Source organism: Puntigrus tetrazona, chromosome 6 (genome assembly GCF_018831695.1).
Source record: "Puntigrus tetrazona isolate hp1 chromosome 6, ASM1883169v1, whole genome shotgun sequence".
Taxonomy (NCBI): Eukaryota; Metazoa; Chordata; class Actinopteri; order Cypriniformes; family Cyprinidae; genus Puntigrus; species Puntigrus tetrazona.
This window is the reverse complement of record NC_056704.1, coordinates 19,353,181-19,373,034: the sequence shown is the minus strand read 5'-3', so window position 1 is coordinate 19,373,034 and position 19,854 is coordinate 19,353,181. Positions and strand designations below refer to the sequence as shown.

The 19,854-nt window shown below is 35.8% G+C and overlaps 1 protein-coding gene across 3 annotated transcripts in view; it reads left to right on the top strand.

Annotated features, from left to right (window-relative positions):
- The window catches only part of scn8ab (sodium channel, voltage gated, type VIII, alpha subunit b), a 48,572-nt gene that overhangs the window by 17,630 nt on the left and 11,088 nt on the right, over positions 1-19,854 (top strand). For all 3 annotated transcript variants that reach the window (XM_043241899.1, XM_043241901.1, XM_043241900.1), the window contains exons 7-20: positions 1,234-1,455; positions 1,572-1,635; positions 1,853-1,994; positions 2,599-2,805; positions 2,900-3,175; positions 7,114-7,407; positions 9,756-9,888; positions 10,060-10,298; positions 10,928-11,101; positions 11,571-11,927; positions 12,165-12,638; positions 16,125-16,242; positions 16,477-16,631; positions 18,361-18,534. In XM_043241899.1, the coding sequence (XP_043097834.1) occupies positions 1,234-1,455; positions 1,572-1,635; positions 1,853-1,994; positions 2,599-2,805; positions 2,900-3,175; positions 7,114-7,407; positions 9,756-9,888; positions 10,060-10,298; positions 10,928-11,101; positions 11,571-11,927; positions 12,165-12,638; positions 16,125-16,242; positions 16,477-16,631; positions 18,361-18,534 (3,029 nt within the window). The remainder of the gene's footprint in view (positions 1-1,233; positions 1,456-1,571; positions 1,636-1,852; positions 1,995-2,598; positions 2,806-2,899; positions 3,176-7,113; positions 7,408-9,755; positions 9,889-10,059; positions 10,299-10,927; positions 11,102-11,570; positions 11,928-12,164; positions 12,639-16,124; positions 16,243-16,476; positions 16,632-18,360; positions 18,535-19,854) is intronic.

Genomic DNA, 19,854 nt, shown 5'->3' with positions numbered 1-19,854 from the left:
CTCTGGCAGTATTCTATCCTTTTGCCACATCCTAATCATGTGAGAGTAGGTATTCTAGTAGTTCCCTCAATCAAGAGTTGAAATCACACAGCTGGAACCCAGATTTAAGAAGGTCTGTAGCCCATAAAAAGTAAATCTCAGTCACTGAAAAGATCATGGGACTAGTAAGCATAAGTCTAACTACAGTTCTGAAATGTAAATTGCACTTAAATGTAGCAATACACTGGTAACCACTTATAACTTTCATTTTGTGCTCAAAATTTAGTAAGTTTAAGTTTAAGCTTTTTGCCCATTTTCTTCAAATGATACCTCAAATCATGTGACTAATATTTATGTCAACCACTACTTCTCTTGGCAGACCAAATAAATTCCATATGCACATAACATCGACCTGATAACCATTATCAACAAACTAAACCTAGATACAGCTAGTTTCACCAGAGAAACCACCTATCATTGCAACTTTTTCAGATCACTTTAGCAACTACCTACACCTAAATGCCTTTACACAAAAACACCACTCACATATTTCACTAGAAAAAGTAAAAATTACGTTTTTCAAACAAATGCAAGATTTATTATTTGTAACATTCTTGCAGCAATTGCAGTGGGGGTATTCAAGACTAAAACGTTTCATATAATTATTTTCTTATTATTAAAAATAATTTTTTGTGTTGCTATTTTTAGTATTACAAATTACTATAGGACTGTAGATTACCCAGGATTGACAATTCAATTGTTCCTCAGTTTATATAATGAAGTGGTATGATTTATACTGAGTTATAAATTAGTGCGGTATACATAATTCCAAATGGTAAATTTATAGCAAACTGCATATAATTTTATTCACTGAGATACAGACAGTTTGTGTGCTGTTGCCCTGAAAGGACCGGAGACTCTTTAAGGTGCCTGTTCAGTGTAAATCATGGTTTTATGTAAGCAAACTATTATTTATAATTATATGTGTGCGTAAGTTAAAGAAACCAGTGGTATGATTGCTTGATTATGGATATGATGCTGTTTTTTCTTATGTAAAGAAAAAGTTAATGATTCTCTTATTGAAGTAGTTAAATACTTAAATTTAATAAATAAAATTTTATTGCGGGACACAAATGGGGGAAATTATTTGACAAAGTATGAAAGTGTGTGAATCAAGAAAGTGTGTGTGAGGATTATCACTTGTGTTGCAGACTGTATATTCCTCGTTGTGTTTGTCTCCTCGTCTTCCAACAGGGCTGAAAACCATTGTGGGTGCTCTGATCCAGTCAGTGAAGAAGCTGTCAGATGTGATGATTCTGACTGTCTTCTGTCTGAGTGTATTTGCCCTCATCGGTCTACAGTTGTTCATGGGTAATCTTCGGCAAAAGTGTGTCATCTGGCCATTCAATCAAACTGAATCCTACCTGGCCAATGGTAGCAGAGGCTTTGACTTCAATGAATACATCATGAATGACAGTAAGTGGGCAAAGTTTGACTACGTAGGATAGTTTCTAATACAGCTTTTTGATTATTTTAGATGTGGTTTTCACATTTTACAAGTATGTCTTCTTTTCTCTCTCGTCGTTTCACAGCAAACTTCTACTTTCTGCCAGGCATGCTGGATGCGCTGCTATGTGGAAACAGCTCAGATGCGGGGTGAAGAGTGAAAACATACACATATAAACACAATTTTTCCAGGGCTAAATTATCAACAATTATTTTAGATTTTTAAGTCTAAATGATACAATCGAAATATGTATTTCAAAATAATGGCACACTTGAATATTTTTTATTGCCAAGGTATGATCCATTAAAGAAGACAAAAGCACGAACATATTTGTAGTGTAGTGTGTTTGTGTGTGTGTTTGTGTAGACGGTGTCCGGAAGGCTATACTTGCATGAAGGCTGGACGCAACCCAAACTACGGCTACACTAGTTTTGACTCATTTGGTTGGGCTTTTCTTGCTCTCTTCCGACTCATGACACAAGACTTCTGGGAGAATCTGTACCAACTGGTGTGCATTTATTCTTACTATTATGGATTTTTTTTTGCCCTCCCTATGTTGTATGTTTATTATTTAAAATGGCTTCTAGCTGTTATCTTGAAAATATTATGGGGTTTTTTTTTCAGTCACATTTAGTGTAAAAAACTGTAATGGGATTCAGTCAACATTCTTTGTTCTGGTAATCAAACTAGCTACCATTGACTTACATTGTAAAAAAAAAAAAAAAGAAAAGTTTTTGTTTCATGTCTATACTTTTTTAATTTGTAGTTAACTTAGTACATCAAGCTTAACTAAATGAAAATGGGAAATGTTGCCTTGGAAGCTAGTTGACATAACAAGAAAGATTTTTAAAATATTTTGTTTCTGTTAACATTTTATTTTTTGGTTTTAGTTAACTATAATTACTCTCAAGAGAATTTTGGGATGAACTGTCCCTTTTATTCTTGGTAGTTTGATCTAATAATATGTGTGAATAATTTAGCTTGCTAGCTTTCTAACACAATGTTTTCAATTAATTTCTATTTAGAAACAAGTACAGTACTGACGTACTGTAAAGTACAGAATTGACTGAATAAATGTACCAACTTTTCTTCCCAACGTTTTTTTCTTTTAGACTCTACGAGCTGCTGGGAAGACGTATATGATCTTCTTTGTACTGGTGATCTTTGTGGGATCGTTCTACCTGGTGAATCTGATCCTGGCTGTGGTGGCCATGGCTTATGAAGAACAGAACCAGGCCACCATGGAGGAGGCAGAACAGAAGGAGGCTGAGTTTAAAGCTATGCTGGAACAGCTGAAAAAACAACAGGAAGAGGCACAGGTACACACATACATGCACATGACCAGCAAAACTTCCCTGTACTTTTTGCTTTTATATTCATCCTCTTTCTTGTCCATTTGTCCCTCATCACTAGGCTAATGCCATGGCAACCTCGGCAGGAACAGTATCTGAGGATGCAGTAGAGGACGATGGAGGAGGGCATCTGTCCCGCAGTTCCTCTGAGGTGTCCAAGCTGAGCTCCAAGAGCGCCAAGGAGCGAAGAAACAGAAAGAAAAAGTGGAGGAAAGAACAGGAGGAGAAGGGTGACAGCGAGAAGGTGGTAAAGTCAGAATCTGATGATGGCAGCAAGAGAAGCCGCTTTCGTTTCAGAGACAACAGGCTTGGGCGGAAGGCCTCAATCATGAACCAGGTGACTTCCACAAACGACCACATAAATATAATGTCCACATGATCTTATGTGGTTTAAGATGTGTCTGGCTAGATAATGATTGCTATAAAGCTACAATAAATCTCAGGAAGAGTAGATAATCATTATGTTCATTCAGACTGGAGTCGATGGATATGAGAGGTGTTGTTTGTTGTTTTCACTGAATTATTCTTTGTTAATCTTTTGTTAATTCAAGAAACTTTTTTAACATTTTACGTATCAGTGATGAATTTGATACACATGATTTTTGGTTCAGTCTGACTGAACACTACATTACGTTACATTATCATGAACGCTAAATAAAGTGATCAGGTTGATGTGTGCTTTTATATTACAAGCTTCAAATATAATTTATTTATTTTTTTACATGCGTAAACTGCACAAATATAGAGTTTCTCACTATTTGCACAAATTAATCGCTCTCCTACACTGTTTTCTTTTGTTTTGAACAGCAAAAATAACATTTTTCCATTTCTGGATAAATATACATATAAACCGCAGAAAAATGTCTGTGTGCATAAAATGGGCTGTCTGTGGATGAGAATCCGAAACAAGGACTGGTGGGAGTATGTTCTGCTCCACTTCACAGTTGCCGAGTGAAAGAGAGTTTTATAATGACAGGACACATTTATACAACACTCAACTACTGCTCTTACCTCTCGTCATATGTCATCACGCTATTTCTACATCATCGCACGTGTGCTTTTATATCTTTAAATGATTTTATATTTTATGGAACTTTTTTTTTTTTAATTGCATTTAAAACGCCAAATGACAGTTTAAAATGCACTAATTCAAGCAAACAAAGTGGTAAAATGTTTTCACTATTTATAGAATAGAACTATTCACATTTACAGAACAATTCTCAATGCACAACAAAACCTTAATTAATTTAATAGACATGTGATGCATCTTCTGGGAAGATGGACCAGAAATATGTATGACTCATCTTGCACCAGGACATATACATAAATTGCCCTAATAACTTCCCCTCCCCAGAAACATAAATACCACCTTCCATCAACTAGCAATAACAAGAAAAGTAACCTGTATCAGAATTTGTAAAAATTTTCTTGTTGAAATACACTGTGCATGTTTGTTTGATAGACAGTATTTTATTATTAGCATCAGTGTTTTAAAGCTAATCTCTACAACTGCTCTTTCTAATTATACTGCTACAGTTATTTTCAGTTTGTTATGTTTCAGTAGCAAGCCGCTATAACCTCACAGCCCAGTTGAGCCCAGCCCAGCCCAGCCCAGCCCTTGATACTACCGTTCTCTGCTCTGTGCAGTCGCTACCACTTTCCGCTGAGTCATCGTCCATATCACCAGGGTGATTAGACAAAGTGCTTCAGCCTTACACTCAAAGATCAGAAGAAGAGGAAGTGCTCTTGCTCAGTGCCCATCTATCTATCGCTGTAATTCTTTCTGTCTCATTCATTGTCTTGCTTTGGGCAGCAGCTTATGGATTTATGATTGTACATTTCTCTTAATATCTAAAAGCTCAGTTAAATAACTCGAAACCACGTCAGACAAGTTCTTTTATTTGATCCCTCTTTCATCTGTTTTTGTCACCTTTCTCTGGTTTACAGAGGAATGCTTAGTTATTTCGAAGGCACCTGTTTAAAGTGTCAGAGGGTAAGAAAGAGGAAAGAGGGATGGGATTGCATAAACAGGGGAGTTGTAGCCATACATAGCCATCTTAATACACAAAAATACAGCAAACAGGCGATAAATTCAGCAGGAATTACTACCACTTATTTTTTTTTTGGCAATTGGCCATCCTAGATTCCACCAGTCGCAAATTCTCAAAGCTCTCCAGCAGAAAATGTTTCTAATGGTTGTTAGTAGGCCACAGCAAGCTAACCATCTGCACCCAAACTTCATGTTGCTTAGAATCGCAGAAATGAACACTTATGACATTTACGTCTTTAAATGATGACAATGAGGGAAGACAGAATAGTCAGAAGTGATACTTTCTCAATAATGCATTTATTATTAATAATAGTGTACAATTTTATTAAGAATAAATCAAGAGAAACCTTCTGACGTAGACACATCTCCTCAATTTGGATACAAATAAAACACCATATTTTTTTTTTACACTGGCCCCTGAAAACCTCCATGTGAACACACTTGCCTGAAAAGTGCTGTGGACAAATTTATGTTAAAATTTGTAGGGTTTCATGACCCTTTTATATCTGTATATGTTGTTGTGTAAATATGTGAAGTATGGCACGGGAGCGCCATACTTTCACTGGCCCAGTGAATTATTTATTTACCCACTATAAATCTTTCATCTGATGAGAGCAGTAATATAGTGTGCTTAAGCAGGAAGTTATACTCCTGGGCCCCACCCTACGAATTCTGCTCAGATCAACCTTGCAACAATAGATTAAAGCACCTTATTAGGCAATCGCTGCCTTTATTTGGAAGCTGTTTTCATGACATTAGTTATTACAGTGTGACCCCTCTACTTTCCCCTTGGTGATATTTTTTCTTCTTAGATTTAGCACTGAAGGCCACTGATTGTTATGGATATTTAAGTATCATTATGCAATCTGCATAGAACTTTTTCTTTGTAGCACTGCTGTCTCAACCCTTTACCAGATCAACCAACTTTTCCTTAGTGAGTGATCTGAGAAAAATAGTCCCTGCTGAGAGCGCATTTGGGTCTCTTTTTGCTGTACGTAGTCTGCAGTGGTCAACCGCTCCATTAGGGAGAAGGCTTTCAGCCACACCGCAGAGAAAACTCCTGCGCTAGCAACTAGCGTTCTGCATTATCAGTGAATTTCAGCGAACAGTTAGAACTCTGCAATAATAGTGGTCTCAACTAGCATCTTGGATCATCTGTGAATTTCAGATGGGAAGTGAATTTTAGCTACAAGCAAGCATTCTGCAGTAGGATAAATGCTTCTGTTTGGTGTATGAGCAAGAATATACTTTTGAGAACACATTAAACTTTCATCAGGTTACACATTTCTAAAGTGAAATAATTAATTGATACGATTGTGAGGTGTGAGTATTACCAGAATGAAGACTGAATGGTAAAAGCAATTGCTAAATATCTGCCAGCAACACACGTTAGGTTATATTAAAATATATAACATTTTATTCAATCATATTAATCATTGTTACTTCAGTATTATTCATTTACTATTAATATGATAGTATTTTTTGAGTCTGATTTTATTTGATATATTTTTAGTTATTTTGTTGTCATTTTTGTTTTGTTTAGCTTTCATATATTTTAATTTTAGTTTTAGTAATCACTGTATACCTAAATATTTTATTTCAGTTTACTGCCAAGGCAGCATACTAATTCATCTAATACTTTTATTTTAGCTTTATTTCATCTTTATTAGTATAATTAAATATGTAATCAACAACAGTTACTTTTTTTTAATTTCCAGTTAACAAAAGCAATTTTTAAGTTAAATTAAATTAATTTTTTTTTCCTTTTTTACATTTTTAAAAAAGTAAAATGTTATCAAGACAAATTTATGTGTGATCAACTAAATAAAATTATTATTTTAAAAAATTGTTGTAACAGTATAAAATAATAATTAAGAATATCAGAAATGTGCAATTCTGACAATAAACAGGGTGTTTTAATTTCATATTAATTTTAAACATCGGTCAGCTTTACCTAGTCCTGTTTCATAAACGAATAGAGAACAATGGCTCTCTGAATACCAGAAGTGACCTGCAGTTAACTGTTGAATTATTCATGTAATGACTTTGCTCAGCAGTTATTGTTCTCAACCTTTCTGAGAGTAAATGGTATGCAATGTGTAGGGTCTTCGACATACCACTCAGAAAAAATTAATGGTAAAGTCTTTTTGTTCTCATGTGTAAAAGTCATGCTCGCTGAAGATTCTTTGTTCTCATTCATGCTGTCCTTCTTTTTTTTTTTACAGTCCCTGTTGAGCATCCCCGGCTCTCCCTTCATGTCCCGCCGCAGCAGTATATTCAGCTTCAAGGGCTCGGAGAACGAGTTCGCAGACGATGAGCACAGCACGGTCGAGGAGAGCGAAGACCGCCGCGGCTCCCTCTTTGTCCCGTACAGACGCAGCAGCTACAGCGGCTACAGCCAGGGTTCCTCACGCATTAACCCGCTGGCACCCCACCCAGGCTGCAAGAGAAACAGCACAGTGGACTGCAACGGCGTGGTGTCTCTGATCGGGCCTGGGCCTGGCCGACTACTGCCTGAGGTGAAAATAGATAAGGCAGCTTCTGATGACAGTGTAAGGACGTCCACAGGGGGCAGGTTCAGAGTATAGGCATGACAAGAGTGGCCGATTTGATTCCAGTTCAGATTTTTCCTATCTCTTTCCCTTTTTGTTTTACTCCATTTTGACTCCTTCCAAGTTTCCAGTCTGCCTATTCTCTCTCAATCCCACAACTAATTTTCTTCTCTCTAACTATTTTTGTTATTTTATGCAAGTCTTGATCTGCAATCCTACCAGTCCCACTCCCTGCCAGCGCTCTCCCTCTGTGAATGGCATGGCCAATCAAAAAAAGAAATAAAGAGAGTTTTCGAGGGGTCCTTTTGTACACATTAAAGGAATAGTTCACCCAAAAATTTAAATTATGCCATATTTTACTTCCCCCAAAGCCATCCTAGGTGTATATGACTTTCTTCTTCCAGACGACTTTTTTCAAAATGTATCCTGGCTCTTCCAAGCTTATGCCTTCGGGGGGTTTTCACATGAAGCAAATTGATGTTTTTTTTGTAACCAAAATATTTTAAGTTTTAAAATTATAACATAAATAGCTGACTAATTTTAACTAGAAATATTTTGGTTACAAAAACCCATCAATCTGCTTCGGAGGACATATGATAACCCCCTGAAGGCATATAGGTTAGTTTTCACAACAGTAATCGCAAAGATATCCGATTTAGGGAGCTTCAAAATAATGGCCACTATCCACAAGCATTACCAAGCTTGGAAGAGCCAGGATGCATTTTTTAAAAACTCTTGACTGTGTTCTTCTGAAAGTAGAAATTCATATACACCTAGTTAGGCTTCAGGATAAGTAAAATATGGGTTAATTTTCATTTTTGGGTGAACTATTCCTTCAATGCCCATCTTTAAACTAATATATGCTGTAGCCCCTCCCCTTTTGACCTGATTTACATACTAATTACATTGTCACATTAAATAATTTAATTCAGGTAATTTTTCAGGTCACACTCTGCCCATTCCACATCAGCCCATCAACCAGAACTTCAAATTTGTAAATTTATTAATTTATTTTACATCTATGAAGTTTGCCAGCTCAATTATTTTCAGAATTTCAGGACCACTCTGCTCCCTCCAAAAAAGTGTTATGCAAAAAAACCTATCCTAACCTTACCAATAACAGCATTCTACCTCATTTTAGTTAGCATGGTGGATTGACATCCTTATACTCTCTTTGCCTTCTCCTCCTGTGTGGGAAGCATGATGTCGGGCCCAGTTTTCACCCAGCTGTATGGCATGCTGTTTCAGACATTCACCTAAACATGCTGCTGACACTCAAGTAATTGCATTGTAAAATAGATGATCTTTGAAACAGTGGAAGGAACTGTTAAGATAAACAGATAAACATTGTCTTGACCAACACCCACAATATCAAGTGAAATTATATTCAAGAGACTTTTTCGAATGGCAGTGAAAACTGGGCCTTAAGCAATGTGTGAATTTTCTTCTTGCATCATAATATTCTCTGGAGAACAAGTAGGCAACCTTTTGAGCTGTAATGAATAGTGTTGTATGTACTAAAGTAAATAAATAGGTGTCTCTCATTCACAATCTCAGATGTAGAGTTATATGAATTTATCAGCAAAAAAAAAAAAAGTATTTAAATTTTTACTCAAACTATTCTCCTAAGCCAGTAATTCCCATTATCCACAACAATACTTAAAGACCCAATTACCTTTTTAGTTGATTGTGATTTAAGGGATTAGGATAAAGATTTTCATAATATTTTTATTTCTACCTGATGAAATAATTAGAGCTGGGCCTACCTAGAAAAATGTATATTCATAAAATGCCTATAGAGCTATAAGATTTTATTAAATTACATTGCTTTTCCAGGTCTAGAGGTCACACTTATAATTAAATTACCTCAAACACCAAGGTTTTTCAAGATCTTGTTCTTAATATGAACAGAAAAAAAGTTGCTGAGTAGGTGAACCACTACTCTAAAGCTTCAGTTATTTATACAATTTATATATCAGATTGCTGTTGGGTTTCTCTAAGAGAATTAGCTTTGATAGGACCATATGCAAAAATCTTTAGTCAAGTTTAGGCAAGCCGGTTTAAGAAGAGTTTAGGTACAGTACTTCACAGAGTGGCTTAAAGAGAGAGAATACATTTAGGAATATATCAGAGAATTCAGCAATGTCTAAAGAGAACAATAAACATTGAGTGTGTATTGCAGGTTAGTTCAGGCTTGTGTTTTTGTCAGTGCATGTGCATGTGTGTTGGCATGAGTTAAAATGTTTCTTGAAAAAATTCCATCTCTAAATGTTCTTTGTGGGGTTTTTTTTCACCTTACATCACTTATATCACAGACCACAGAGGTGGAGGGAAAGAGAAAGCACTCAGGTTCTCTTATGGTGTCGGTGGACCAGCTCAATACTTCCTTTAGCCGGAAGGAGCGAGCCAACAGTGCAATGACTGTCGTCACCAACACACTGGTGGAAGGTATTATATAACATCTGTCTGTCTGTCTGTTCACTATAATACCAGAGCATAGCAAAACAGTAATGATATCAAATCAGTATTAATCATATCCATTTATAGTTCCATATTACATATTTCTTGCTCAAAATATAGGCCTCAAAATATTCTTTCTCTTTATTTTTATTACCACAGAGCTAGAGGAGTCTCAGAGAAAATGTCCGCCCTGCTGGTATAAGTTTGCCAACACATTCTTGATATGGGAGTGCTGTCCACTCTGGATAAAGATAAAAGAGATAGTAAACCTCATAGTGATGGATCCATTTGTAGATCTGGCTATCACTATATGTATTGTTCTGAACACAGTCTTCATGGCCATGGAGCATTATCCCATGACACCACACTTTGAGGATGTGCTTTCTGTTGGAAACCTGGTAAGAATGTTTTTTTCTTATCTGTTTTTTCTTTTGCAGTTTGTTCTTTTTAATAGAAATGACCAAAATAACATAACTGCAAAATCATATACACAACCAAATGAGCTGAATAGTCTAATTGTAGTTAATACAAAACACAAGTATTCTGATTCTTTTCATTTGCAAGGCTAAAGTTTGATTGACTGGCATATCATGTCATTAATTTAATTGCATTTTTTAATCATTCGACAGCCTTAAATTCAGCCATTTCCTTTCTCAATCCTAACCATCTCCCCATTTCTGTAATGAGCAGCAGTACTGGACCCTGTCCCACATTTCCATTTTAAGTTATGTCTCTGGCAGTGCAGCGCTGATGTCTGCTCCTCAGTATCTGATGGACCTACATTAAAATTGAAGCCTGCATTAAACTATTCTTTCTCCAACATTTTAGTCTCTATTATCTCCCACTATTTATCTGTTGCTCCATGTATTCAGTTTAGTGATCTTACATATTCATGATATAGGCACAGCCAATGTTAATTTACAATCTAAACACCTTTTTAATAGACTAGATACTAGTATATTTATCTGTAGTGTATCATCAACATTTTTCATCTTAATGACCCTTTTTCTTTGTTTTTTTGTCTCAGGTGTTCACAGGTATCTTCACAGCTGAAATGTTTGCCAAGTTGATAGCTATGGATCCGTACTACTACTTTCAGGAGGGCTGGAATATCTTTGATGGCTTCATTGTGAGCCTGAGTTTGGTGGAGCTGGGGCTGGCTGATGTAGAGGGGCTGTCTGTGCTCAGATCCTTCAGATTGGTGCGTCATGAGTGAAGACTGTTCACCCACATGTTTCTATATAATAGATAGTATAACATTTTATTAGAGGTATAAGCATCAATTGTTTCTTGTATTTGCATTTAGCAGATTTTGTAGGTATGTTAATTTTTTAACTTAATGTTTAATTAGATCATATTTTATTATATTGAATATATTAAATTAATTGTGTTTATTAGCATATTAGGTTTTTGATGTAGTATTCGATCTGGTGTAAAAAATTGTAATATTTTATTGGTATCAACTACCAACATTTTGGTATTATGACATCCATAGTTGTATACACTTCACCAGTGAAAAATCAGGAGTCAGTGTGATTTATTTCTAAACTTTTTTTTGGAGAAATTATATTTATTGATCACGTATGCATTAAAATAATCAAAAGAAGGAACAGTAGAAGACACACAGTGAAGATATATTCCAGACATAATGCTGTTCTTCTCTCATGCAGCTGAGGGTGTTTAAACTGGCCAAATCATGGCCCACTCTGAACATGCTGATCAAGATCATTGGTAACTCTGTGGGAGCTTTAGGAAACCTGACCCTGGTGCTGGCCATCATCGTCTTCATCTTTGCTGTGGTGGGCATGCAGCTGTTTGGGAAGAGCTATAAAGACTGTGTGTGTAAGATCGCAGAGAGCTGCGAACTGCCCCGCTGGCATATGAACGACTTTTTCCACTCCTTCCTCATTGTGTTCCGGGTGCTGTGTGGAGAATGGATTGAAACCATGTGGGACTGTATGGAGGTGGCTGGACAATCAATGTGTCTCATTGTATTCATGATGGTGATGGTCATTGGAAACTTGGTGGTGAGTTTTAGAGTTCTCTACTTTCAGTGTTGCAGTCCTACCTGTTTCTTTGTCAGTATTTCAAGAAATGTCTATCCCACCTGTCATTTTGTGGTGGAAAGGGATGATTGCAGGCCTCATTTGAATTTGCTTAAGCATTGTGGAGTCAAAAAATGACAGATGGGAAAACCTAAGGTCTTGTGGTCTTCAAACCATTATCATATGTAAAAGCTAAATCTATTATCTTCTCTTGATCAGGTGCTGAACCTGTTCTTGGCCTTGCTGCTCAGCTCCTTCAGTGCTGATAATCTGGCAGCCACAGATGATGACGGTGAGCTGAACAACCTGCAGATTTCAGTGATCCGCATTAAGAAGGGTATCGCTTGGTTCAAAGTTCACGTACGTCTCCTGGTGGCCCACGTCTTGAAGAAGAAACCTTTGGAAGATGAAGACAAACCTCTTGATGACATGTATGACAAAAAACTCAACATCATAGGTAACCACACTGGTGTTGACATCAAATGTGATCTGAACTACCCTAAGAACGGTAATGGCACCACAAGCGGCATTGGTAGCAGCGTAGGAAAGTACATGATTGATGAGGAGCCCATGTCCTTCATACACAACCCCAATCTAACGGTACGGGTTCCCATCGCTGTGGGAGAGTCAGACTTTGAGAACCTCAACACTGAGGACTTCAGCAGTGAGTCGGATGTGGAAAATAGCAAAGATGTAAGTATTACTAAAGTCTTTTTTAAGGAAAGTCCATTCACTTGGTGGCCATATTTGCAAAGCCTCCAGGTAGCTTTTTCCAGCATGCAAGACTAACTCTCAAGACTATCTACTTGAATAAGGAAATGCTAAAATCTCAAAACCTGTTTGTTTTCACATTTAAACAAAAAGTTCACCCAAAAATCATTTGTCATCATTTACTCACCCTCATGTTTTTCAAAATCTGTACAAGTTTTTTTTCTTATTTTGAACACAAGATTTTAAAGAACCAAACAGTTTGGTTTCCACTGGCATACTTATTAGGGAAAGACATATTATGGAAGTTGATGGTGGCCATCAGATGTTTCATTACCAGCATTCTTCAAAATCTCTTCTTTTATTTTCAACATAGGAAAGAAACTCATGCAGGTTTGGAACAACATTAAGGTAAGTTAATGATGACAAAATGTTTGGGTGAACTGTCCCTTTTAATATCAGCAGTAAAATCTGACAAGAATTATCTTATAAATCTTATTTTTGATGCTCTCATAACATTGAAAAGCATATTTTTGGATACATGGTCTAGCCAATGCGCATGCAAGCGAGACTCAGGACACTAAATGTTGCAGTGACGCAATGACTTGTAATTGGCCATTTTGTTTACAAGTTGCGGCTTATTGGAGTTCAAAGTTTCACCCATTCGTAGTAATATGAGTGGACCTGGTGTATGTTGTTGTTGCAAGGCTAAATTTAATGCTTTTTTGAATGAACTGTAAAGAACCAAAGCAGCATCATAGTTGCAATACTCTAATGTGGCATTGGATCATAAATGAAGATTTTGAAGGCAGCACAGTGATGCCTTTTAACTTTCCTTCATATTTTTCGTATTATGGTATTTTATGTATTATAGAAAAAATAAATTGTTCTGATGACTTGTGATTCATGTGTGTGTGTATATATATATATATATATATATATATATATATATATATATATATATATATATATAAGACTGAAGTAAATTATAGAGGAAATGTATGTGGCCCTTACAGTATTCTTTGAGGAATTGAAAATGGCTTACTTCTGCTTACTGTACAGAATTCACCAAGATCATCATTTTGAGCCTATGTTGCTTTTTGCATCATTTCACTTTCAGAAGGAGTTGTGTATACAAGAAAGCTTGTGTATTCTGACAGAGACAAACTTTCATTTCCGGCATATTGAAAATGATTGTGTAACATTTGGTTGCATCTCTTTATGTATTTCCTGAGGCCATATTAGGGTTTCTTGATTAAAGATGACTTCTCTATTAATAAAATGCCAAAAGAAGGCTCCTTGAGTCAGCCGAGCAGGACTAAAATAAATATAATCAGGATCGCATTGACTTACAGTTTAAGAGAAGCATGCTAGTAATTTTTATTTTGTGTTTGAAGCTTTGACAAATGCATTAAGCTCAATGCATATATTTTAATTAATAGAATGATGAAAATAAGGGAGTATGATCAGACTATGGCGGTATGTGTTTGTAGAGCGTGACTAGATGAAATCAGTGTCAGTAGTTGATTACGGGCTGCAGATTACAGCAGTATGGGTGGATTAAGGCTTTGCAGGCAGTATAAGAATGTTGAGTTGTGCTATTCCTGTGATTTATTGCCTTGCTGCTTCTGCTGAGTGCTGAGCCACTCAGCCAAAGAATAGATGCAGTCCACCAGATGATGTAATGTTTTTTTCTTTGCATGTGTTTTTAAACACGTGCATTTGTGTGCACGCAAGTTTTGATAAAAATGGGTTATTAAATCTGTGGTAACAAGAAAGCAGCAAAAAGCATAGCTAGCCACTAACGTAATACTGTAATATGCTACCAGGCACAAGAATGAACCAGGAAACAATGTCAGCGATTGCTTTTCATCCAAAATCCAAAGTGTAGTTCAAAACAGTTTAGCTGCAGCCCTCAAAGTGAAGATCAAGCATGAGTTCCCATGAACTGAGTAATAGTGGGAACTGGGTAAATACGTAGATAAATAATGTATCTTTAGAATATTTATCATATATATATATATTAGCCCACACATAAATTTATACTGACTCTCCTGTCATTGTCCTGGTCTCTGTGCAAAGACTGGGTCACCTTGACCCAGTTTAGATGTAACAGATCCAGTACGGCCGAACTACACATGCTGAACATCTAGCCAGTGGCATCACAGTAGATCATTTCTGTTAGCCAATTGAAACAGTGGTGGTTGGGTCTTCATTTTTGATTGGCCAGCCTGGGTCAGGGAGGACTGCAGTGGTGGTGTGTAAGGGTTGTTTGATGCTTTAGATGCTTTCGACTGCTGGTGTGTGTGTGTGTGTGTGTGTGTGTTAACGATTCGGTTTTATAAAACTGCTGTGTCATCCTGGCCTGCTGTGATCAGGGTCAGGCTTTTCCAGGAGACTGAGGAATATGTTTTTTTGTGTTTGTATGGGTGTACTCACATGCCAGTGCTTAGGTGTGTGTGTGTTCTAGTTCTTTTTAGATTATGATAGTTGCTTGCAGTAAGAGATGGTTATATGTCACATATAAAGTAACTTCCTTGTAAAATAATATAATAATATAATATAAACATGTAGACACATCAACATTTAATATAACTTATAGTAAATTAATAATCAGAAGTAACAGGATACATTGTATGTTTCAGTTCCACGTTATTATATTAGCATAAAAAATTGTATAATAATAAAATCAGTAATTACATTTATTTGTACACCACATTTATCACATGCAGTATTTTCAGTTTGGTGTGACTAATTAATGTTAATTAATGCTACTACAATTTATGTTTTTTTTATACTTCTGTTTTTCATTCTTGCTCCGAATGCCATCAAATTCATAGAACTTGTGGGGTAAAAAATAGATGTTAACAATATTACAATGTTTGTCTCAGCATCTTTAGTTGTTGGCTAGACATAAATACAAATGTGATGCTCCATAATATGTAACAAAAATTAAATCAACACACAACACCTGATTTGCATAAAATACAGGAAAACCTCATTCATCACTGTCTGATTTACATATGCAGATGATAGTTTTTAACCTTGTTAATTCAGTTAGTATTGAGTCAAGGTTAATTGTGTCTTGGGTAGAGTGAATGCTAATTAAGCTAGACACCCAGAAGAACATTGAAGGTTAGTGCTAGGACACATCTGGCTTCAGTTTATAACTTACTAGTGGGTTACAATTTTGACTAACTGTTACTCAAGTTCAGTTATAAGTCTGTAGGTTTATATTTTATCTTGCATTCAGGCATTTCTGTCGACTAATGCAACAGCAGAAGGTTTTCACTGGAGAATGAGACAGTTGGATTCAGGATCACCTTGTGTTGACCTTGTTTCAATACCATCTGTATTTTTTGGGAAGATCTTGTTGAAATGAACTGATAAAATAAAAGTATTAAGAATGCATCGCAATAAATAAAATGTACATTGATACATTGATACATCAGTGTATTTTTTTTCCTCTAGCTGGATGACACCAGCTCTTCAGAGGGAAGCACTATCGACATAAAGCCTGATGAGGAGGAAATGGCTGTGGTAGAGGTCGTGGAGGAGTACTTAGACCCAGAGGCCTGCTGGACTGATGGTGAGCAATGCATGCATATTTATTTGAAAGTAAATGTTCTTGATTTAAATCTAACTTTGATATTATATATCTGTGATATATCTGTGACAGTCCTAGTATATTCTGTATTACACATTATAGTTTCATTGGTAAAGGAGTGAACTTGTTTTAGCCTTATGCAAAAAAAAAGCATACATTGTGAGTGTTGATTTGATGTAAATGCGTATTCAATAGGTGTGTAACATGTTTTTTCAGCCTGTGTGGCACGATACAAATGCTGTGACGTGCCTATCACCGAGGGCTGGGGAAAGTACTGGTGGTTCCTGAGGAAAACTTGCTACCTCATCGTTGAACACAACTGGTTTGAGACACTCATCATTTTCATGATTCTGCTCAGCTCTGGAGCTTTGGTGAGGTCACACACACACACACACACACACACACACACACACACACACAAAAAGATAAAAAATTGATAATAATAGAACCACAATCCATGAATGCAGTACACTCTGATGCTCCATTAATTTTTCCAAAAGCATTTGAGGCACATATTTCATCTTTTTAAAGATCAAATTAATAAATACATGCATGCACACACACACACATACTGGTATTTGTGGTTTATGAGGACTCTCCATAGGTTTTTATACTGTACAAACTATGTTCTATTGTCCTACACCAACTCTACACCTAAACCTACCCCTTTAGATTATATATATATATATATATATATATATATATATATATATATATATATATATATATATATATATATATTGTATGTTTTTAAGCCTTTTGAATATATGCCTGGTTTTTATGGATAGAACAATATTTGGCTGAGATGCAACTATTTGAAAATCTGAGGACGCCTCTAATTAAGTTCTTAGCAATGCATATTACCAATCAGAAATTAAGTTTTAATGTATTTCTGGTAGGAAATTGACAAAATATCTTCATAGTACACAATCTTACTGTTCTAATGATCTTTGGCATAAAAGAAAGATCAATAACTTTGACCCATGCAGTGTATTTTTGGCTATTGCTACAGATATAGCCATGCGACTTAAGACTTTTGGGCTCAAGGGTCACATATTTATTAAATGTTTTTTTGTTGTTGTTATTTCATTTAATAAGTGCATATTTCTAAAAAATGACAAAACCACACAAATGAAGGTTTGCATTTTGAAGACTTTACATTGGGGTTACAGCAACAGCAACAACAACAACAGGGTAATAATTCATACAATGTTTAGTTTGATCTCCCTAGGTTAACATATTCTTAAGGCTTCATTTTTCCATTTAAAAGAGTTCTGGGCCTTTGTGCGTTGCAAATAACCTTTATGCGTGTTACAGATAAATGCGTTATTTAATTAGCTATAAATTAGATAAAGAGTGTAGACCTCAAAAATGTCCATGCCGATTCATAACCTCTTATGGCAACATCAGTGAAAAAGATTTGCAGAAGCTGAAAGAAATTCTGCAATAGGATTGGAAGATATATGGGCACAGTGTAGATATCTCAACCTTTCACAATGTATATGTGGGAAACTAATGCGATATAATGCTAGTGCAGGTAGATTTTAATGTGATTGAGGCTGCAAAGCATACTGTGGTATATGATCTATGTAAGTAGCTAATGGCTATCACTATATTGCACTGTACCGGCCCCTGCACCTCAGCAGTCTGTCTTGGGGCTGCAGTATCTCATGTCTGCTGTTAGGGACTGTAGCCAAATGCTGTAGAAATGGCCCCACATGCAGACAGTTCTGCTGCCTCTCTCACAGCTACTGTTAGGGATCGTGCCCAAACTCCCGCTGAAGTGAAAAAGTGAGCTAATGTAAGTGTGGTTGCAGTGCCACACTTTGGTGATGTCCGGTACTGGAAGTGAAGAATGATTGTAGGGAAAGCAGCAATTGATAAATCTTAAACATTTGAACAAAAACAAAAAATTATGAAAATACGTTTTTACAAAAACTCATCAAGATTTAAATGCCATCATTTATTTTTAGCTACGTCAATTTGAAATGTTTTCATGTACATTAACATTACAAAAATGTGAGATAAATTGAACATTCAGTAACACTGCTAATTGAATGTAAAAATGTAATAATGCTAATGAAATGTTTTGTTTCTAAGGCATTTGAGGATGTATACATTGAACAGAGGAAAACCATCCAGATCATTCTAGAATATGCTGACAGAGTCTTCACATACATCTTCATCTTGGAAATGTTGCTGAAATGGGTAGCCTATGGCTTTGTCAAATACTTCACCAATGCATGGTGCTGGCTGGACTTCTTCATTGTGGATGTAAGTAACTTAGACTAATATCTATTAATCACAGCTGTTATCCCTTGCCCACATCAGATGAATTATTCTGCAGATATATGTGGTAGTTCTGAGTATTTCATGGTGCACTGTCAGTCCTTTTGGCGATTAATTATATTTCCTATACAAACAAACATGTTTTTCTATTCTATTCCTTTTGGTCCTCGTGGTCTGCTCTGAGGTCAGTGGTCATTGTCTTTAGACAGATCCTAAAATTAGATTTGATCCTCACAGTTAGAGTGCTTGGGTGCTGCTGCACTCAGTTCAGAGTTTATTGGTCATGTTTCCAAAATATGAACTTATAATATTTATTTATTCTTGTTCTATGTATTGATGTTATTGTTTTTTGTTTTTTTACTGTAGAACAGAAACATTGTTACCTTATTTTATTTCAATGTATTTCCCACTTTCAGAGTATAAACATAAAAAAAAAAGCTTAATGTGATTTTTGGGTAAATTAACAGATCGTCCATCTGCGAGTTTGTTTAATTGCAATCATGAAAAATGTGAATGTAAAAAAAAAATGTAGAGTTAACATAATTGTATATTTTAATATATATATATATATATATATATATATATATATATATATATATATATATATATATATATATATATATATAAAATTAAAAAGTAATATCAACATTTAATATGATTAACATTGCTTTTCCACGTTTAAAAATTCAAGTGTGATATCCAAGTTCAAATCTCAATAAATTATCCAAACTTCATATACATAGGTTTCAGATTCAGTTGTAGAATGATTTATTAATTAAAGTTATTTAATTATTACTGATAATTAATTCATAATTACATTTTCATTAATTTCCATGTTTTTTTTTTCAAATTAAAAGTTTTTTATTTTCTTAACTGAAGTATATAGATAGACACTCATGTAAATTAACTTGTAAAAATGGTTCATTTGGAAATAGTCAACATGGTATTGAAGTCAAAGCCATCAACACGTCTAAATGACTGCCCACATTTATAAACATAGCCTATTATGGTGTGGCCAGTTGTGTGTTTAATTACATGTTTGATTACATGTGGATATAAGTCCTAGAAATGGTTAGTTGTTGTCCCTGACAGGCACTGTAACCTTGTCTCTCTATAGTGCTGATGGACACAGAGGGCCTGAGGGGGCATAAGAGGGCCGGGAAGTGAGGGGCCAGGGTAAGGTCTCTGCTAGGACTCTCTTGTTCTTTTACAGGAGTTCCTCTCTCTCTCTGCCTCCTTACTCTCCCAAACCGCCCTGTTACCCTAATGACTCTCGAATGGTCTCGTGTGTACCGTACGCGGTTG